The sequence below is a fragment of the Pundamilia nyererei genome, unplaced genomic scaffold (genome assembly GCF_000239375.1).
Source record: "Pundamilia nyererei isolate P.nyererei 1_Seehausen unplaced genomic scaffold, PunNye1.0 scaffold00189, whole genome shotgun sequence".
NCBI lineage: Eukaryota > Metazoa > Chordata > Actinopteri > Cichliformes > Cichlidae > Pundamilia > Pundamilia nyererei.
Window position 1 is genome coordinate 114724 of NW_005187590.1, and position 23057 is coordinate 137780.

Here is a 23057-nt window from a genome sequence, read left to right on the forward strand (position 1 = left end):
ATCCAGTCATCCACCCATTCACACACACATTCACACACTGGTGATGGCAAGCTACATTGTAGCCACAGCCACCCTGGGGCGCACTGACAGAGGCGAAAGAAGGCAAGGTAAACCATTGTTAAAGGTGAAATACCGCAGAGAGCTATGTGTTATAAATCTACCTTCCACTTCTGCTACAGTCTTACTAATGGTAATGTTTATGTTTCTTTTAATTAGCATCACTCTGCCTTTTTGTTTTGAGTTGTAACAGGACAAACGTGAGTGAACTGTGGAGTGGTGAATGTATGTACCGATTTTTTGGACATATGTCCTTTAGAGAGACAATGTCTGCCTGAGATAGATATCTCTGTCTCAGGCAGACTCTAGCTCAGAATTACTGATTAGTATTTCTATTGCTGTTCCTAAACCCAGACAACCGGGGAGTTCTGGGTCAGGAAGGGTTCCCAATGTAAAATATTTACCAAATCAAACATGCTGATAAATAATAAGATTTCCATATGGGATTGGCCAGCGCTTGGCTTAATGCATAGGTTGTCAGACAAGAGAGAGAGAGAGAGAAGGATTCTGAAGTAAGCTAGCTGAAGTGGTAGAAAGTTTCCCCATGTGGAAAAGACTGGTGATTGGAGCAGACTTCAGTGGACATGTAGGTAAATGGAAGAAAGGTGATGAGGAGGTGTCAGGTAGGTATGAAGTTTATGAGAGAAATGCAGAACATTTGAACTAATATAGAACAAACAAACAAAAAAGTAAATAACTCAATAAATATGAAAAAGGAGAGCCTAAACTGCTGAGATTCCATATCACATTATAAAAACATTTTGACGAATATAAAATTTAGCAATTGTTAATGAAGGATTGCAATTTCTTTGTTGTTGTTTTTTAAGACATAAAGTGGTAAAAATGTCCCTATCTCAACATGTTTGTAGCTAGAAAACCTGTTTCTCCACTTAGTTTTGTTTTTCTTTATGATCACGACCTTTTCTGTCTCTGTTTTTCTCAGGTGGTTTATTTCCCAGAGGCGCAGATCAGGAGTACAGTGCATTCCGAGTTGGCATGGTTCAGTTTGGGATGGCAGATTTCAGGCTAACTCCACACATAGATAACCTGGAGGTGGCCAACAGCTTTGCTGTTACTAACTGCTGTAAGTATTGATCTCTTCATTTTTAAACAAAAAAAAAAAAAAGAATTATTTTTATTGGGTCATTATTTAAAAGTCTAGAATAATACTTGAAATTTAAAAAAATACAAACATGGCAATAGTTGTGCAGTGTGCTGTGGCTGTTCATCCTAACCCTAAACCCTTCAATTCTGTTTTATTTATATAGCACTAAATCACAACAGGGAAACAATACAGAGAAAACAGAGAAAACCCCAACAATCAGATGACTGACAATGAACAAGAGCTATGGTGATACTGGGAAGCAAAAAACCCTTGTTAACAGGAAGAAATCTCCTGTAAGCTGAAGGCTCTGCCTCTCATTCTACTTTTAAATATCCTAGGAACCACAGTATGCCCACAGTCTGAGAGCAAAGTGCTCTATTTGAGTGATACGGTACAGTAAGGTCTTGAAGACAGGATAGGGCCTGATTATTCAAGACCTTCCATGTGAGAGGAATGATTTTACATTTGATTCTGGATTTAACACGGAGACACTGAAGTGAAGCCAGTATTGGGAAAATATGCTCTGTCTTTCTAGTCCCTTTCAGTACAGTATGCAGCAGCATTTTGGATTAACTGAAGGCTTTTCAGGGAGTTTGTAGGACGTCCTGATAATAATGACTTACAGTAGTCCAACCTAGGATTAATAAATGCAATAACTGGTTTTTCAGCACTCTTACAGGATGTTTTGAATTTTAGAGATATTGTGCAAATGGGACAAAGCAGTGCTACATATTTGTTAATATGGACATTGAAGGACATGTCCATGATTCTGTAGTTTAACTTATTGGTGTGTGTTATCTGGTTTCATGGATAGAAAAAAATTGTGTCCTCTGCAAGGCAGTGGGAAATGTTTTCTATTCCTTCTAATGATTCTGCCTAATGCAAACATATTATGAAATACAATTGGTCCTAGCATGGAACCCTGTGGAACTCCATAATTAACTCTTCATTTACATAAAAATTTAAGTGTATTAGATAGATGCCATTTAAACCATTGCAGTGCAGTACCTCTAATACCTACAACATTCTCTAATGATAAAATATAAGAAGGAATATAAGAAGATTATTTGTATTCTTCACTAAAGCTGTTTCAGTACTGTGACATGCTCTGAAACCTCAAAGCTGATACACAGGAATTTGAAACTGCAATTCTCCCACGGCCCTCAGTGTACACTAAAACAATATAAACATAAAAATAAAATGCAAGTCTTATGTACAGCACAATGCAATTTTACATAAACAACAGTGTCCAACACAATCAGAGTGCTTTTTGGCAAGAGTTTGTGTGCAAGTGGGGGTGGGGCAGTCAGTGAAAAGGCGTCGGTAGAAGTCTGGGGGGGTTCAGAGGGAAGAGGTGAATGCAGGTCTGGAGTTCGTGTGTGTGAGAGTTGCGAGGGACAGAGCAGGGAGTGAATTCAGCATCCTAACAGCCTGATGAACGAAGCTGTCTCTCAGTCTGCTGGTTCTGGCTCAGAAGCTCTTCAGTCTCTTTTACGATGGCAGCAAACTGAAGAAGCTGTTGGATGAATAAGTGGAGTCACCTGTAATGCAGAGGGCTTTCAGGTGAAGCGGGTGAAGTAGATGTCCTGGAGGGAGGGAAGAGAAGTGCCCACAATCCTCTCCGCTGCTCTCACTACTCGTTACTTTGCAGTGCAGGAGCCATACCACACAGTGATGCTGCTCTCAGTGGTGCCTCTGAAGAAGGTGCTCGCAATGGGAATGAGGCTCTTGCTCTCCAGTTTGCGGAGGAAGTAGAGTTGCTGTTGGACTTTACTGACAAGTGATGCTGTGTTTTTTGAACAAGAGAAATCTTCTGAGATGTGCACACCCAGGAACTTGGTGCTGCTTACCCTCTCCACAGCAGCACCATTGATGGTTAGTGGGGTGTGCAGGGTGTGATGATCTCCTTAGTCTTCTCCACATTCAGGGCATATTGTTGTCACTGCACCACTCAGCCAGATGGTTAACTTCACTCGTCTCTAGTGTCCAGATGTGTGAGGGCTGAGTGAAGGGCATTTGAGAATGCATCATCCGTCAAGTGGTTTGACCGGTATATGAACTGAAATGGATCCAGTTTGGGGGGAAGAGATGTTTTAAATGGATGCATGACTAACTGTTCAGAGCACTTGAGGGTGAGTGTGATCCGATGGTAGTTCTTAACCCTAGAACACTATCGCTGGGTGATTTACACCCGAGAAAATACATTTACATGATTTCTCTCTCCTGAAGCTGTTTGCGTGTCGAGGAGCCTGTGCCATCACCAGGGAAGTCTCAAATGTCCCAGGAATGGGTGGACCAAAGACCAGCTTTCCAGAGTCATTATTTTGTTTTAGGAGTTTTATTTTTCATTTTGTTAGACATGGCACAGTTGAAAGTAAAAGAAGACCACTCTAATTTGTCATGTCTTGTCATATTTTGATATATTTGATTACTTTTCATTGGTTATATTATACCGGGTATAAATCACCCGGCATTAGTGATCGTGTTACTATTTATAGCGATAGTGTTCTAGGGTTAAAGCAGGATGGAGGAGACTTCCTTGGTACAGGAATGATGGTGGAGGCTTTGAGGCATGTGGGAACGACAGCCTGGCTCAGTGATGTATTAAAGATGTCTGTGAAGACATCTGTGAGTTCTGCAGCACAGTCCCTCTGTGCTCGTCCAGCTTTGCGAAATCCTCCTGGAGTATTGCCTTTTCACTTCTCTGATGCAGGTTTGCCCTTGCTGTTCTTAGGCTCACCTAATCCCCAGCTTTGAAGACTGCATTTCTCTCCCTCAAAAGCCTGTAGACCTCACCTGTGAGCCATGGTTTCTGATTGGCCTGGATAGTGATAGTCCTGGTCTCTGGGAAATCATCGATGCACTCTGAGATATAGGAAATGACAGTTTCTGATTATTCCTGCAGGTCTGTGGTGTTGTCACGTGTGGCGGCCTGTTTAAAGACTTCCCAGTCTGTGGTGGAAAAACAGTCTTCCATTGTCTCTGAGACCACATATGTACCTGCTTACAAACTGGTTTGGTGACTTTGACCAGGGGCTTGTATGCTGGAATTAGCATAACAGTTATGCCAATTCCAGGTAGGCAATTCAATTCAGTTCAGTTTTATATATATATAGCACCAAATTGAGGCGACTGTGGTTCAGGGGGTTGGGAAGCTCATCTGTAACTGGAAGGTTGCCAGTTCGATCCCCCAGCTCTTGCTGTCCTGGTCATTGTGTTGTTGGGCAAGACACTTTACCCTACCACCTACTGGTGTTGGCCAGAGGGGCCAATGGCACGCTTCTGTCAGTCTGCCCCAGTTGTACAGCGAGTGTGTGAATGTGAGAGTGAATGAATAGTGGAATTGTAAAGCACTTTGGGTGCCCGGAACCGTGCTGTATAAATGCAATCCATTATCATTATTAAATCACAACAACAGTCGCCTCAAGGCGCTTTATATTGTAAGGTAGACCCTATAATAATGCATACAGAGAAAAACCCAATCATACGAAGGTGGGAGAAGTTGTGATGGAAAGTAAGAGAGGTTTGTGGTTTTTCTGACTCATTTTAGAGATAAAAATTATCTCTAAAATGAGTCAAAGTTTGACTTTGAAAAGACATCCACAACAACCATATTTGGACTATAAATAGCCCGTACACCGTGGCCGTACCGCTGACAACAACATACTTTCAGCAGAGTTTGGAAAAAAAAGATGTTGCCTGGTGTTATAAAACAACCCCTTCAGTGGACCAAATTTGGAAAATGATTTATGAAAGACGTCACGCCGACGTCACTTTCCACAGTGGGATACTTAATACCAATTCTCTCATTCAGAATAATTCACCTTCCTGCAGCCACACAGCTGGATCATGTATGCTGACACAAAATACATACATTTTTTCTCAACAGATGATTGGAACTGGCATTTTAATTTTCTTCTCTTAAGTGTAACTGGTTATAGCTTATTACACCTGGCCTCTTATACTGTTTTATGCAGCTTATAGAAACTTAGCACTGTCTATATCAGATATAAAGCCCTCTAGCTTTTAATTGGACAGAAGCACTTCTTTTTTAAAATTTTTTGTGTTGCTTTGTTTTAGAAATATTTTATTTTACTTGTTATTGTGAACCACAGAATTCCCACTCCTATTGTAACTGCTGTGCTTATTAATGTACCCCAATTTTAAAAACTGTTCTTCAATGTGATTAAATATAAGTGTGCGTTTAGTGTTTATTTGGGATAAAGGCACTGGGACACTTAATGAGTGCAAATATTCTTCCCAGGTCCTTTGAACTCACTGTTTAAATTGTACAATCTTTCTCTTCTTCTCTCTTTCCTAGTTTGTTCCCAGTTCTCTCGGGGTGTCTATGCCATTTTTGGCTTCTATGACAAGAAATCGGTCAACACCATCACATCCTTTTGTGAGACACTTCATGTCTCCTTCATTACACCTTCTTTCCCAGCAGAAGGAATGAATCAGTTTGTTCTCCAAATGAGGCCGGACATCAAGGGGCCACTAGTTTCATTAGTGGAATACTACAAATGGGAAAAGTTTGCCTATCTGTATGACAGTGATCGAGGTAAGGAAATTCTCATTATTTATCGCATAAATATTGCTAGTGCTTAATTTTGAAGATAAGATACTGAAATAATTGTAAATACAGAAAATGTTAAGCAAATGCAGAAACTTGCTACAGTTATAGAAAGCACAGCAAGGCAGAGAAATATGCTTCATATAAATAGAAAAGAATGAGATAGAGATATGTTCTACAAATGTATAAGTTAATGAATTATTAATTATTAATAATGAGACTCTGTGTGTGTAGGTCTTTCGACTCTTCAGGTAATACTGGACACTGCAGCAGAGAAAAAATGGGTCGTCACTGCAATAAATGTAGGAAACCTGAAAGATGAGAGAAAGGATGAAGCCTACCGGTCCCTGTTTCAGGTACTGGTATTCTGCTCTTATATTGGAATGCAAGAGAGAGGCGGAGAAAATCAAATTTTAGACACAAATTTAAAGTTTTGGTCATAACAGCTTTTTCATCAGTTTAGGCTGCTAACCAGCATTTTCAACAGTGTCTTCTGTTATGTTATTTATTCTTTGGCAAGTACATGCACTGCAGTTGGCCTGATGTGAAAATCCTGACTATGCCATAGTAATTTAGCAAATGACACAGTCCGAAATATTTAAGTTATTTTGGCTAGATTATAACAAACAAGCTTCTCTTTCCTTTTTTTTCTCTCTTCAAATGAGTTGGAGAATTGTTCCAAGAATTCAGTCTTTTTATTTTTTGTTCACAGTTCAGTGGATAAATGTTGAAATAACTCCATATGGTTTTTTCAGTTATTTTATTTAAACCATGTTCACAATTCTCAAAAAAGTGTTTTTACAAAACAAGTCTTTTTTTCACCAGCACTCAGTCCAACTATTTGACATGAAAATAAAATAGTCACATTAATCCAGCTATATGAAAACATTTTATCAATATCTAAAAAGCAAAATGTCCTCATATAGTGCTGAGCATCTGAGCATTTTATTTCCTAACTACTAACATTCACACTCCAGTGAATGCATCAGAAAGCAACTTGTAGTTAGTATGTCACCCAAGGATATTTGGCACGCAGACTGGAGTAGCCAGGGATCAGAACACCAACCTTCTTATTAGTTGATGGCCTGGGCATCCTTCTGAGCTACAGCCACCTCTTCCCCTTGGTGAAGGACCCTCCATTCATCATATACAACCCTCTTCTGGAATGATGATTTTTCCAGAAAAAAAAACATCTTTATTATGTACAATAAATAGTAGCGGAAGCAGTCCAAAAGGAATTCCATGAAGGAAAGGTAACAGAGTCTAAGAGTCCAGGGAACACATGAAAGTAGGTTAACAGAAGGTAACAGAATTTAAAATGGACTAAACACTCAGAGAAGCCAAACAGCACTGTTGCCTCACAGCAAGAAGCTCCTGAGTTCAACTGGGGTTTTTCTGTGTGGAGTTTGAATGTTCTCCCCGTGTCTGCGTAGGTTCTCTCCGGGTATTCCGGCTTCCTCCCACAGTCCAGATACATGCAGTTAGTGAGGATAGGTTGATTGGAAACTCTAAATTGCCCAAAGGGGAGTTAATGTGAGTGTGAATGGTTGTCTGTCTCTGTGTGTTAGCCCTGCGACAGACTGGTGACCTGTCCAGGGTGTACCCTGCCTCTCACCCTAAGACAGCTGTGATGGGCTCCAGCCCCCACCCACGACCTGAAAAAAGCGGAAGCAGATGGATGGATGTTTTTTTGTCCTGCATCATGCCCTGGGGGGCAGAGCTATGGCTTCCAATACCCACTATTAGATGCTTACATGGAGAAATCCTATGAACATAAGCACGCTCACACACACAGAGGTGTGCACACAGGTGTACAAACAGGTACTCACAGACACACACTATTTTGGTTGGCTGATGCCTCTAAACATTTCATGCATTATTAGTACTGTATGCTGCTCAGTAACATTCAATATTTATTATTTACCTGTGGTTTCCCTACTGTGTTATCTTCTTTTTGGTTGTCTTTTTTTCTCTCAGCAGGTGATCAAGCAGATTTTCAGTGTCTTTTCTCTCACTATCCCTCTTTTCCTCTATTTTTCTTCCCCTCTCCTTCATTTAACTCTCTTCCCAACCTCTCTTTCTTTCTCTTTCCTGTCCCCGGTCCTGTCCATTCTGATTGTAATAACTCAAAATGAAAATTTAATAAAAACGTATAATAATAATAATAATAATAATAATAATAATAATAATAATAATAATAATAATAAAAACAAATATGACAATTAAGTGGACCGTATAGCAATAGCTGTAATGGTCTACTTGGGAAAACAAATCTGTTGGGCACTTTTCTTGGTGTTTAGACAATAATTCTGATCGCTGATTGAAAGGACATAAAAAAACCCTCAAAAAATAAAAACCTGCTTTTATGCACTTATTCTAAAGTTAGCTCAGCACATTCCCACTCCCACCACATACTGACACAGTAGCTAGTGCCTTACAATTTGAAGCCTATGGGTCCTGACCAAAACTTGGTCTGTGATGTCTTGGGAAAAGGGCTTTGTCAGCTGTACAGTGTAGCAGCTGTACAGCATTGTAGAGTATACTTTGCTTTGATGTTATCTATTGTTTTTACATATGCTTGTTTTAAATACTAAAATAAGCTTAAGCTTTTAGTTTGTCTTTTCCAGAAAGCTTTTCAGGGTTTTGTAGCTAGTTATAATAAATATCTTTGTCTAACCTATGGTGTCAAGCAGTATGTGGCAGCACTGCACCTCAGGAAGATGCAATTTGATCTTGTACTGTGAGCACACAAATCTTTAAAGACTGTGTAATAATGTTGGATGCTTGTTGTCTTATTTTTTTAGGACCTGGAGATCCGTAAGGAACGACGCATCATACTGGACTGCGAACAAGATAAAGTGAAAGACATCATGGAGCAGGTTGATTTTTATCTTGTTACTGCTGCTACCAGTATGAGCAATATTTTCTCTCCATCAAAAATTAAGCTGATTCTATAGATCCATTCTTTACTGGGCATTCCTTAAAAAACAGTGAATGTCTCTCATCCAACCAACTCAGAGTCAACTGATAATATTTCTATATGTGTGTGTCTGTGTAAAAGAAGTAATGAAACTATGCAAAACATACTATTGGAGACTTTTGTTCAGTGAAACCAACAGTATTGTGGTTATCCTGGATGTTTTTTAGGTGTGATACCAGACCAGACATGAACTAGTCATGATGGTGTCTGTGTCATTTAAATTTTCTTAAATAGCAATTAAATGAAACTACTATACGTATTTTGAAATCTTTCAAATTCTATTCTGGCAGAGTTAATTTCCTCTTCGGTAAGTACTGTTGGCCTGTTTCCATCATCAGATGGCAAACAATGGAAATGATGTGTGCTTAGTATCCAGTATTTGTCTTTTCTACATGGTTAGCAAAATGATATCGCGTAGAACTTTCACTGTTCACATGCAGATGGCTGCTACATAATTATTAGTGTTAACTTACACTGTAATGATGATAATCTAGAAAACAGTTGGATTTTCTTTTTCAGCTTGGTTTGATTGGCTGGATCAAAACTGTGATCAAAACTAAAATTAGACCCCTATCTGCTAACTGCTTTACGGTACCAGCTCATGATAATCATTTGGAAAACCCTATTTTGATAATGTCACAATTATCAGAACTGGGCATGTTGCTCATGACATCTGCAAATGCTGCAAGTTAAATCTGCAAAGCACAAGCTGTTAAACATTTTGAAAATATGACAAATGCATAAAAAACAGTCAGTTAATTCTGGGGGAGGGGACTTGTTTTGACTGATTTTAAATATTTGTATGAACCCTATATGTTGCATCTCTGTCACAGAAGACAAAAAAAAATTACAAAGAAAAGTAGCTAAATAGAAGCTGCTATACGGATAGCATGGTGGTACAGTTGTTAGCACTGTTACTCTGTGGAGTAGGGTTACAATAGAAATCAATACTCTGATATGAATCAAAATAGCTATTGGATACACATTAGCAGTAGTATTGATACCAATACTACTGCTATCTGAGTCTGAAAACTTTTTACAAACCAGAAAAGTTTATTAGGGTCATGAAGACTTTTGAAAGGTCACTAAAGCCCATGTTTCTAAAAAAAATGTATTAAACAGTTATCATAAACATTAACTTGGCTACTGCACACAACTGTTAAACTTGTAGCAGTTATTCAAGAGCCACATTACCCATCTGTTAAGTTAGCATTAAAGTAGCAGCTATTTCCAATAATAAAATAATAATCTTAATGTGGGAGCTAGGCAGCAAGTATTATTAGTTCTGCAAAGTGTTGTAATCTGTAATGTTAATAGACAGTGATCATTCAACAATATAACACAACTATTTTTGCAACATGTTCCTCTTACAGTCCCAGATAGGTGGAGAGAAAAGTCTACTATCAACTAGACAGAAACAGTGGTGGTATATCTTACCAACTCTATTTGATCAGTGATGAAAAATTATGTGTCGAATCACCAGAAGCAAAGTGAGACTTCAGATAAACGTTTTTTGTTTATTCCAAAAGTTGATTCTGTTCATCTGGACGTAGCGTTTTGTGGGAGAAATGTTTCGTCACTCATCCAAGTGACTTCTTCAGTCTCAGCTGACTGCAGGTTTCCCCAAATCTTATAAACAGTACATTTGCATAATGACTGAAACCAGCCCACTGAAGGAACAATGGGCTGGGAGGTCAGTTCCTTAATCATAATTATGCAAATTCTCATGACCATTGATCAACAACCACTGACCAAAACCCACTGATCAAAGCCCACTGATCAATGGCCATGAGTAACATTCACAGAGAGTTGGGGAATGGCTGCAATCACAGCATTGTAAGATGGCGAAAGATGTACCCTTAGGTCCCCTCCTCGATTCAGAGATGGTCTTTCCCTTTTCACGTAAATGTCCTCCTTGACTCCGCGCTCAAACCAGCATTCCTCCCTGTTCAGGATGTTACATCCTCATCATTGAAAGAGTGTCCACTGGCCTGTAGGTGTAAATAGACTGCAGAGTCCTGGCCTGACGAGGTAGCTCTTCTGTGTTGTGCCATCCGCTTCGCCAGAGGTTGTTTGGTTTCCCCGATGTATAAATCCTGGCAATCCTCCTGGCACTTAACAGCGTACACTATGTTACTCTGTTTGTGTCGGGGGACCTGATCCTTGGGGTGGACCAATTTTTGGCGCAGCATTTTTTGAGGTGTTTGAAACCCACAGAGACACGGTGTTTAGAAAAAATGCGTCTCAACTGTTCCGATACTCCTGACACGTACAGGATCACTACAGGTTTTTGCTTGGGCAGCGGTTGTCCTTCTCTCCTGGATTGGCGGAGCTTTCTTTAGGTGCCTTCCCAGCTTTGACAAAAGTCCAGTTGGGATAACCACATTTACTCAGGTCCTTCTTGATGTGATGTTCTTCTGCCTCCCTGGCCGCTGTGTCAGTGGAGATGGTGTTTGCTCTGTGTTGTAGTGTCCTGATGACACCCAGTTTGTGCTCCAGTGGATGATGAGAGTCAAACCTTAGATACTGATCCGTATGTGTAGGTTTACGGTACACGTCAGCTTTTAGATGTCCCCCATTACTGATGGAAATCTCACAGTCTAATAAGGCTAACCTGCCACTTTTCATATCCTCCCTGGTGAATTTGATGTGTCGGTCCACCGAGTTAATGTGATCCGTGAAAAGTAGTACGTCCTGAGATTTGATCTTCACCCAGGTGTCATCCACATATCTGAACCAATGGCTTGGTGGTGTTCCAGGGTAGGATAGCAAAGCCCTCTTTTCCACTTCTTCCATGTACAAATTGGCCACGATGGGTGAAACTGGGGAACCCATGGCACACACATGTTTCTGCCTGTAGTACTGACCCTTGTATGTGAAGTAGGTGGAATGAAGACACGGTTGCAAAAGCAAACACACTTGGTCGATGCTGAGAGTGGTCCTGTTGCTGAGGTTGGTGTCATCCTGTAATCTCTTACGGACTATCTCCAACACTTCCGTGACTGGGATGCAAGTGAAGAGAGATGTAACGTTGTACAAGACCATGGTTTCATCTGCCTCCATAGTTACATCTCTCACCTTCTCAACAAAATCCAGGGTGCTCTGGATGTGGAGTTCAGAGCTGCCCACCAGTGGGTTGAGGATCGAAGCCAGAAACTTAAAGATGTTATAGGTGACAGAGTTGTTCATGCAGACAGTCGGTCTTAAAGGTGCACCCTGTTTATGTATTTTCGGTAAACCATACAGACTTGGTGTAGTCGATAGCCTTGTCTTGTTCTAACTGCTTCAGACAGTCTATTACCCTATTCCTGCAGCCACTCCCTGGATCTTGTTTCAGGGGCTCATAAGTATTTTCATCACTGAGTAGTGACAAGATCTTCTCATAATAGTCTTTCTGGTTTAGCAATACTCTGCACCTACCCTTGTCTGCCGGAAGGATGATAATGTTGTTGTCATCACTAAGTGATGTGAGTGCCTTCCTCTCTTTTTTAAATTTTTTTTTTTTTTAAATCTGCTGAACCATCAAATTTTAAATCTGCAGCAATGCTTGAACATGAAATGTAATTTGGCAGCTACACTAAAGACAGTTTAAGCATTGGGTAATTAAAATATTTAAAAAATTAAGTATTCCTTTAAAATCCATTATTTGAACACACATTAATTAAAAAAAAAACTTCTCATTGCAAAATGCAACTTGTGGCAATTTCTGAATTGTTGATAGTTATATCTCACAATAATACAAAATAAAACATGGAGCTTACGAAAATTATGAAAATTCTATTTTCATTCAACTTTGTACCAGAAAAATAAAATTATCAGCAGTTTAATCTGAAAAGAAACAAATTTTGGAGTATCCACATTTACTTGCATAATAACTGAGAAAAAAAATTGTTAAATATGAGCATTTGTTTCATCTTCAATACCTTCCCGACCTACTGCCCCAGAGCTGTCTTATAATTCAGGTTAGGTTTAAAACACATACATGTTTGTGGCTAAGAATTTCATGTTAAAAATATTTTCTTTTTGCATTTTGGGGAAATATTCACCTGGTAAAATGTAATGTAAAATGTAATGAAGACAAAACCAATTTTTTAAATAGATATATTTCTAAACGTGCTATTGACATGACATGACATGACCAGATGTCTGTAACACTCTAATCCATACATGCAAAGAAATCAGATCATATATGTCCATAAATTATGTGTAATAATAAGAAATGACACAGATAGAAAGTCGTGACACCGGCTGAAATCACCAGCTAATGGCATTGGTTACAGAAAAATTTCTAAACAACTTAACGTCCCAGTGAGCACTTTTGGAGAGTTGTCTAAGAGGCAGGACCAGTTGAAGAGAGCTACAGAAAGACTTGAAATCAGCAGGTACTATTTAAAAGAAAACAATAAGTAGTGCACTCAACCAACATGGCCAGTATGCACGCTCACCATTCAAGTATTCATTGCTGAAGAAAAAACATGTTGAAGCATGCTTAAAGGTTCTGAACAACATTTAGGCAAGCCTGTGAAATACTGAGAGTACAGTCTGGTCAGAAAGAGACCAAAATTAAACTCTTTGGATTGTAAGGTAGATCCTACAATAATACATACAGAGAAGAACCCAATCATATGACCCTCTACAAGTAAGCACTTTGGCAACAGTGGGAAAGAAAAACTCCTTTTTAACAGGAAGAAACCTCCAGCAGAAGCAGACTCAGGGAGGGGTGGACATCTGTCCTGACCGATTAGGTGAGAGAAGGAAGACAGGACAAAAGACATGCTGTGGAAGAAAGCCAGAGATTAATAACAAGTATGATTCCATGCAGAGAGGTCTATTGACATATAGTAAGGGAGAAAGGTGACAATACAATAAAGTGCTCCTTGAAAGCACAGGGAAAATGTGATGTTCTATGACTGGTTAGTAAGAGTAGAAAAGTGTTATATAAATAAAATTACATACCATGTATCTCCAAAAATTATGATTTTTTTTTCCAGTGAATTGAAGCATCTAGTGTTTCTTTCTGGGTTAGGATAATTAACCTGTTAACCATTTAAAATAGTTGTTTATTGCTGACATAACCTCTTCCTCTTATTCACCAGGTGATCACTATAGGCAGGCACGTGAAAGGATATCACTATATCATCGCAAACTTGGTGAGTCATTTTCCAGTCTTTAAATGAGGCTGACCAAGTATATTTACAGTGGGGCAAAAAAGTATTTAGTCAACCACCGATTGTGCAAGTTCCCCCACTTAAAATGATGACAGAGGTCAGTAATTTGCACCAGAGGTACACTTCAACTGTGAGAGACAGAATGTGAAAAAAAAAACCATGAATCCACATGGTAGGATTTGTAAAGAATTTATTCGTAAATCAGGGTGGAAAATAAGTATTTGGTCACCTCAAACACGGAAAATCTCTGGCTCTCACAGACCTGTAACGTCTTCTGTAAGAAGCTTTTCTGTCCCCCACTCGTTACCTGTATGAATGGCACCTGTTTGAACTCATCATCTGTATAAAAGACACCTGTCCACAGCCTCAAACAGTCAGACTCCAAACGCCGCCATGGCCAAGACCAAAGAGCTTTCGAAGGACACCAGGAAAAGTATTGTAGACCTGCACCAGACTGGGAAGAGTGAATCTACAATAGGCAAGCAGCTTGGTGTGAAAAAATCAACTGTGGGAGCAATCATCAGAAAATGGAAGACATACAAGACCACTGATAATCTCCCTCGATCTGGGGCTCCACGCAAGATCTCATCCCATGGGGTCAAAATGATCATGAGAACGGTGAGCAAAGATCCCAGAACCACACGGGGGGACCTGGTGAATGACCTGCAGAGAGCTGGGACCAAAGTAACAAAGGTCACCATCAGTAACACACTACAACGGCAGGGAATCAAATCCCGCAGTGCCAGATGTGTTCCGCTGCTGAAGCCAGTGCATGTCCAGGCCCGTCTGAAGTTTGCCAGAGAGCACATGGATGATACAGCAGAGGATTGGGAGAATGTCATGTGGTCAGATGAAACCAAAGTAGAACTTTATGGTATAAACTCAACTCGTTGTGTTTGGAGGAAGAAGAATACTGAGTTGCATCCCAAGAACACCATACCTACTGTGAAGCATGGGGGTGGAAACATCATGCTATGGGGCTGTTTTTCTGCCAAGGGGACAGGACGACTGATCCGTGTTAAGGACAGAATGAATGGGGCCATGTATCGTGCGATTTTGAGCCAAAACCTCCTTCCATCAGTGAGAACTTTGAAGATGAAACGAGGCTGGGTCTTCCAACATGACAATGATCCAAAACACACCGCCCGGGCAACAAAGGAGTGGCTCCGTAAGAAGCATTTGAAAGTCCTGGAGTGGCCTAGCCAGTCTCCAGACCTCAACCCCATAGAAAATCTGTGGCAGGAGTTGAAAGTCTGTGTTACTCGGCGACAGCCCCAAAACATCACTGCTCTCGAGAAGATCTGCATGGAGGAATGGGCCAAAATACCAGCTACTGTGTGTGCAAACCTGGTAAAGACCTATAGTAAACGTTTGACCTCTGTTATTGCCAACAAAGGTTATGTTACAAAGTATTGAGTTGTATTTTTGTTATTGACCAAATACTTATTTTCCACCCTGATTTACGAATAAATTCTTTACAAATCCTACCATGTGGATTCATGGATTTTTTTTTCACATTCTGTCTCTCACAGTTGAAGTGTACCTCTGGTGCAAATTACTGACCTCTGTCATCATTTTAGGTGGGGGAACTTGCACAATCGGTGGCTGACTAAATACTTTTTTGCCCCACTGTATGTATGTACTGCAGGCCATTTATGTATGACTGTTTAACAATAACGACGGTTTACATAACTCAGTTTAGATTAGGATCTAATAACAGGTTTACACTTAGTAACTGGGATCCTAAAGCAGGCAGTCACATTTAGACATGCTGTGAGAAGACTACCTTTTGCTTGCACTACTGCAATTTATATAATAGAGCAGTAGTTGCTGAGTATACTAGTCATAACTCATTCCATATCTCGTTTCTCTATTGGCATGCGGACTAGATTGCTTTTGTGACTATTCTCAGTGTCATTCAACAGTATTTTTAGATGTTGCTGATTCTGGCCTTATGTTTAACACCTTTGCTCTAAGTAAATCCATAGCTGGAGGCACATCATTTGCTCTGCATGAGATCTTAGCAGAGAAGAAAATAGTGTTTGCATATTAGTATTAAATAAACTTTTTGTAAATTTCAGTAATTGTATATTTTGTTGATCTTGTTCCAGGGTTTTGTGGATGGTGACCTCTCTAAAATCCAGTATGGAGGTGCAAATGTGTCTGGCTTTCAGATTGTAGATTTTGATGATCCTGTGGTGGCAAAGTTTGATCAGCGATGGGAGGCTTTGGAAGAAAAGGAGTATCCTGGAGCTGATATAAGGATTAGAGTAAGATTTGGACATCCAACAATCTTTTTTTTGTTTAATTTAGTGGAGTTTTAGTTATTTCAGCAAAAGTTATATGCTATAAGAAATGGATTAAGATTGCCGGGAGATGGTCTAAGAATCAGGCCAGCAAAAATGTATTCTAATATCAAGTAATCTTTAGTATAATACATAAACAAGTATAATACATACAGCTTGAGTTAATCAAAGTGAGTTGTACATGACTTAGGTGTGCATTAAAATTAAAAGTCACACCTGTAGCACTTCTAGGGAATTCTAGAAGATTTCAGGCTAGACTGAGGCATATATGAAAATGATCAATGGGTTTGAGAGCTTCTTTGCCTTCTTTTTAGCTGGCAAATAAAATACTGCACCACATTCAACATAAAAAATGTCAGCTTGGAGGCTCGTTAGTTCATGCCATACTATGACAAGGGATGAAACCTTGTCATAGTTTCATCCCTTGAATTCTAACCTATGTTAGAAAGATCTGGCTGATGCTTGATGAGTGGTCCCTTGCTATATCGTGGTTCACCATTTGCAGTCTCGCTGTTTCGCATATTTTTTTTTTTTGTGTTTGCAATTTTGCATGCTTTTTTTTAATATCAGTCAATCTTGCGCCGTGTCTCCTGACAGTACAGAATGCGTTCAGCTTGTCAAATTTCCATAAATCTTCAATCGCTGTCAGTGTGACTCTGAAGTGCTGTACTGTATGTTTCTAAGTTTTCTCCCCAACAAACACAACAATGTCGACGATACGTCGTCACCTGCAGGTGCCTTTTGCCTTTCAAACTGATCCAATCACCTGAAATTTCGTGTTAATTCTATGAGATTCACAGTCAACATCAGACATTTTGACATAGGTTAGAATTCCTTAAGAGACAGCTCCCTGGTTGGACACCTGGCCAGTTGGTCCCTTGCAGCATTGCCTTTATTGCAACTGTTAAATGAAGTAAAATGTCCCCAAACTATATTTTTTGCCATTATTTTTGTCCTTCAGTATACTTCAGCCCTCACCTATGATGCAGTCCATGTGATGACTGAGGCATTCCGATTCCTGCACAAGCAAAGAATAGATATAAGTCGTCGTGGCAACAGTGGGGACTGTCTAGCTAATCCAGCAGTGCCCTGGGCGCAAGGGGTGGAAATTGAGCGTGCCCTCAAACAGGTAAAAAGGATTTGAATGTCTTTAGTTTGAATGCACAAAGAAGAAATCATAAAAGCTAGGTGTAAGAGTTTAGATCAGAGATGTTGTTGAAAAATCTTGCTGTCTTTTATTTGGTTACTTGTCAAAAGCTATTAAAATTTAATGTTTGAAAATATAATTGAAAATATAATCAATTGAAAATTGTTCTAGCAACACAATCAGTCATTTGTTTGAGTGGAAGTAGTGTGTGGTGAAGGTACCAGTGGAGATGACCAAAAGTAGGGTTGCCCTTTGTTAACTTATCCTACTATAGCCACCAGGTGTGCATGAGGTGTGGGTGTGCATGAGATCCAGAAAGTGCCTATTTTCATTTTAATTTTTGTAATTTAATTGACTGAATTTCATTCTTAAGCTGTGCCATTAATAATTCAAATAATGTGTATGCAGGTGCATGTAGATGGTTTAACAGGGAATATACAGTTTGACCAGTACGGGAAAAGGATCAACTATTCGGTGACAATCATGGAGCTTAGGAACAATGGACCTGTTAAGGTAACTAAAACATCAGGTTGCCATAATATGTATCATTAGAACACATTTTCTAGCTTGTATGTGCAAGATATTTGCATAACCTTACTTGTGTCTGTTCACAGATTGGGTATTGGAATGAGGTGGATAAGATGGTTCTGACAAAGTCAGACCTTTACCCAAATGACACAATGGGAATGGAAAATAAGACTGTCATCGTTACAACGATACTGGTAACCCATGAATAGAGTTACAATTGACCATGTCAGTCAATGTCAAACGTTTTCTGTCTTCTATTCTCTAATAGTGCAGTAGTAAAGATGATCCAAAATGTGAAAAAATAGCATGACATTTTGAAGAGGCTGTCTGTCTCCTGATTCCAAACTGGGATCTTGTTCCACAGAAGAGGGGCATGAACGCTGTAGGCTCTGCCTTGCATTCTACTTTTAAATACGCTAGGAACCACAAGTACATCAGCAGTCTGAGAGTGAAGTGCTGTATTGGAATAGTATGGTACTATGAGGTCTTTAAGATAAAATGGGACCAGATTATTCAAGCCTTGTATGATACAGACATTACAGATGTACACATGGAAATCTGCCGAAAGCATTCAGCAGTGTTGGGACTAACGCGTTATTAAGTAACGCGTTTGTTACGAACTTGCATGTCCATGTGTTTGTTTGTGCAGGTGTTGCGTCTTACAGTAACTACGTTATTATTGTGGTAACGAGCTCGGTAACTAGTTATTATGCCAAAATCGGGAACGCGTTACTCGTTACTGGAATTTAGATAGGCTCGTTATTCGTTACTTTGTGTGGTGGCTATCGCGGAGCTTCCACAGATTCAATAACATTAGCAAGTGGTGGAAGCCAGCAGGTGGATGAAGGAAAAGGGAGGCAAGAGGAGAGACCCAAAGCGGCCGCTGGTCCGAGAGTGTCAGGTGAACTGAACTTCAGGTAAGAAGTTATAAATAAAATAAGATAAAACAAGTTCAACATCATTAACATCATAGCACCCGCCCAGCTGTATAGAAATTCCGTCATGCTAGCTAGTACGCAGTACGAGTTATTGTAACTGACTGTAAAAAGTCAGCATAATGAAAATAAACTCCACCTAAACTTGGTTTATATCTGGCCCAGATAGACTGCAGCTCATAACTTCTTACCTGAAGTTCAATTCACCGCCTCGGGTCTCTGCTCCTCCTGCCTTTCCGTCATCCACCTGCCAGCGTGTTGCATCTGCTGGCCTCCACCACTTGCTAATGTTACTGAATCTGTGGAAGCTCCACAATAACCACCACCAAACAACTGAGTTATTTTTACACATCTCCCAGCATCTGGCCAATCCACCACCTTTCAGTGTTTATACCGTTACGGGAAAAAAACGAAAAAAAACAAAACAAAAACCATCGGCCCATAAAAACGAAAAATCACCATCAGCCCACCAGAAATGCCCGGTATGCCCGATGGCCAGTCCAGCTATGGCTACACCCGCAGAAACACACATATACACACACACCCTGTCTACACATACAACATGTGGAACATAGACATGACAGCATCGTGCAGAAGACACACACATCAAATAATAGAAATAATAGTCCACACTGCTCACGGACCCTGAGTCCCCGGAGCCGGGTCCGTGACAGATCTTTTAATTTTTAAAGGTAGAATATTCTATAACAACCTCACAAAAGAGGGAGGTTCTCCCTCTTCTCTTTCTCCCCTCCCCTCCCCTCATTCTCTATAGCAAAAGTTATTTTATTACAATTGTCATGTTTATTCAACACTATACTTCAGTTTGCATAATACCAACATGATTTCTTATCATGTTAAAAAGAAATATGTGGTTTCCCTCTATCATTCTATGTATTTTTCATTTCTGATTACTTCTTTTTGTCCAAAAATCTGTTTTTCTTGTCTTCTCTTTTTAACACCTGTTAAGATCTGCAGTCACATTACATTTAAAACGACCTTTTCTGGTTGTTCATGATTAAAAAAAAAAAAAAAAACTTTCTATTTCTCTGTCTTTCTGCCTACTCTACTCACACCCAGACAATTGTTTAGTCTAACTCCTTACACACACACACACAGAGCTCAAGGTCACATCTGCACAGAAAACAAATTCTTAACATTAGAATTATTTCATTGTAATGATTATGTTCTTATTCACCTTAAATTAAATTATTCAGCTTGTTAATTCTTGATTATGTTTTGATCAGGTTTCTGATTTGATTACAGCAGGAATAACTGCCCATTGAAAGTGCATACATAAAACTCTGTCGCTCTGTGTTACATTATAACACCCACAAAGGCTGGAGTTACTAAATTAATTGACTTAATTTCTGGTTGGAGCTGAGCTGAGGGATCTCAGTCTTCTTGATACAGTCGAATGAAATGTTGTATCTCTGTATATTGTGACCAAATGGTACCATAAATAATCGAAAAAAGGATAGGTCCCCTGGGGGACTCCACAGTTCAGTCCAGACTACACAGACCTGCGGTCACCAATGGAAACAAAAAACTTACAGTTTGTCTAAACCACCACAGAGATGTCCCAGACACCGTCCCAGTGCTGCAGCCAGAATTTGATGTCCTGTTGTATGAAATGCTGAACTTATGTGAGGTAGTGCAAGACTAGAACATTCACCATACAAGCAGTTTTTAAGATGTAATTTGTAACCTAATACACAGTCATAGTATTGTGATGCTGACTGAATTTCTTTCAAGGATGTTGTTTTTAAGAAGCTGAAGACAATCTTCTCTAAGAGTTTTGCTGTAAAATGATACTTTGAGATTGGTCTGTACATTTTTTACACAGCATCAAGATTTTGCATGATCTCACAACAACAAAGTGAGATCTAATTTAAGAGATGGTCCACTGTGTTACAAACAGTGCCATGGGTTTAGATCCAGGGTTTTGAGTTTTGGAGATGTTTAGGGGATTCTAGTTAGCATTTTTAATAATCTTGCATTTTATTTCAGTATTCTGTATTATTTAGTGTTCTTTTCATCTACTAATTGGAAGACTGTTGGTTGATTCCTGGCTGCTGCATGCCAAACATCCTTGGGCAAGATACTACTCTGAGCACTCATTCACTCATTTACACAAGCACCTATTTTATGCCTTTAAGTGCTTTCTATCTATACTCACACACATTCATACTCCAGTCTACTGTATTGTTAACATTTCAATGTGTTTGTGTATATAGGAAGCACCGTATGTGATGCTAAAGAAGAATGCTGAATTGTTTCAAGACAATGACCGTTATGAAGGTACGTTACATCAGGTACTATATGTCTATATGATACTCATAAAAAATGTTTGAAAAGTTATTTACAGCACAGTAAAACGTTTTATTTGTTATTTAAACCAAAAAATCTAGACCAAAATTGTCATATCAGTATTCTGTATTGAGACTGACTGAAACTGGACGTTCAGTACAGAATCCCAAAAGGTTGATTCTGTCCATGTGGACGTAGTGTTTTCAGTGGGAGAAAGTGTCACTTGGATGAGTGATGAAGCATTTATCTAAATGACAACACTACGTCCACATGGACAGAATCAACCTTTGGGATTTCCTTGCCTGGATGATGGCGCATGCATTAAGACGTAAAGTAAAGTAGAGCCAAGTCCTACATCCAAGATGGCGCCGGAGTGCATGGCTCGCCGTCCATGGCTGTCGGATCCACTTTTGCTCTGCGTGTTTATATTGTTTTTGTCACTTTTATTGAACAACGCTGACTCTCTACTGATCTACAATCGTGAAACTCTCTTAAATATTCAACTTGCCACAGAGAAACTGGTAAGGACTAGCGCTGATGGACAGGACTTTTTCCCACCTCCGCTACTCTCTGGAGTACCGGCTCACCTAGGCTACACCCCTACCCCATCTCATAAGAAGCGCTTTAAACGTCGGAGAAAACGCAGCGGGCTGTTAGTGAAATTGAAATCATATTTAGGTTTTTCATCTGGCAGAGACAGAACAGTTTCCCAATGCACTCTGGCGGAAATCCGACCTTTGCACTGGCGTTTCATCCCCCGTTGCTTCCTGGAACCTATTGCCACCTAGCTGGTACCTGTTGTCGGCTCGGCTGAGGAGATCCTGCGCCCCGCCTTCTCTTACCTCGTCTTCGCTGCGGTGGAGTAAATCCGCAGAATCCAGTGAAACAGGTTTCTTGGATGGCTGTCACCGCAATGATGGACCCTACCCGGATTGCTCTGGGTAACGCTAAGTTGTTAGCAAATAAAACGTTCATATTGAAGGATTTCTTCACTTCTCATAATCTGGATTTCCTCTGTGTGACAGAAACCTGGCTAAGTGACGGTGAGTTAAGCGCTTTCTCGGAACTATTACCGCCAGACTGTTCCTATTTTAACTCACCGAGGACTACGGCTGAGGTTGAGGAGTGGCAACAGTTTACAAAAACATTTTGATTTCTCACCTAGAACATCATGTTGGAATTAGAGGCACTGCCTTGGAGTGGTTCAAGTCATACCTGTCTGACAGAAGTTTCTCTATCTCACTTGGTAAATTTTATAAATTTTATTCATCTTCCGCCCCCCTCCCATGTGGTGTACCCCAAGGATCCATCCTTGGGTCCCTTCTTTTTAGCATGTATTTACTTCCCCTTGGCCATATTATTAAAAAACATAAAATTCCATATCATTTTTATGCAGACGACTGTCAAATTTATTTACCCCTGAAACACAATGACCCTAACCCCCTCAGGCCTATTTTAGAATGTCTTAAAGATATCAGAGCATGGCTGGCTCTGAATTTTTTTTAATTTTAATGAAAAGAAGACAGGGGTCATTATATTTGGGCCGAGTGGCCCTGGTGTGCCTCCATCTGACTTGGGTCCTCTCACTTCCTGTGTGAAACCAATTGTTTCCAACCTTGGAGTAACAATTGACACAGCTCTTAAAATGGACAAACAAATAAATACAGTGGTGAGAAATAGCTTTTTTCAGTTGAGGCAGCTTTCTAAAGTCAAACCTTTTATTTCTTTTTATGACTTCGAGAGAGTTTTACACGCATTTGTGCCCACTCGCCTTGATTATTGTAATGCGCTTTATATTGGTATTGATCAGGCTTCACAATCACGCTTGCAAATGGTCCAGAATACTGCTGCTCACCTGCTGACAAGGACACGAAAACGTGAGCACATTACCCCAAGCTGATCTACAATACGGCAGCAGTGATCAGTGAGATGCTTGGCTACAAGTTGA

General features: G+C 39.9%; 1 protein-coding gene across 1 annotated transcript in view; it reads left to right on the forward strand.

Moving 5' to 3' along the window:
- The window catches only part of LOC102208943 (glutamate receptor 2-like), a 114166-nt gene that overhangs the window by 18187 nt on the left and 72922 nt on the right, over positions 1 to 23057 (forward strand). Inside the window, exons 2-11 of the mRNA XM_013914355.1 lie at positions 1001 to 1141; positions 5484 to 5723; positions 5970 to 6091; positions 8540 to 8614; positions 13812 to 13865; positions 15995 to 16153; positions 17151 to 17318; positions 17745 to 17849; positions 17951 to 18058; positions 21037 to 21100. Coding sequence (XP_013769809.1) covers positions 1001 to 1141; positions 5484 to 5723; positions 5970 to 6091; positions 8540 to 8614; positions 13812 to 13865; positions 15995 to 16153; positions 17151 to 17318; positions 17745 to 17849; positions 17951 to 18058; positions 21037 to 21100 — 1236 coding nt within the window. The remainder of the gene's footprint in view (positions 1 to 1000; positions 1142 to 5483; positions 5724 to 5969; positions 6092 to 8539; positions 8615 to 13811; positions 13866 to 15994; positions 16154 to 17150; positions 17319 to 17744; positions 17850 to 17950; positions 18059 to 21036; positions 21101 to 23057) is intronic.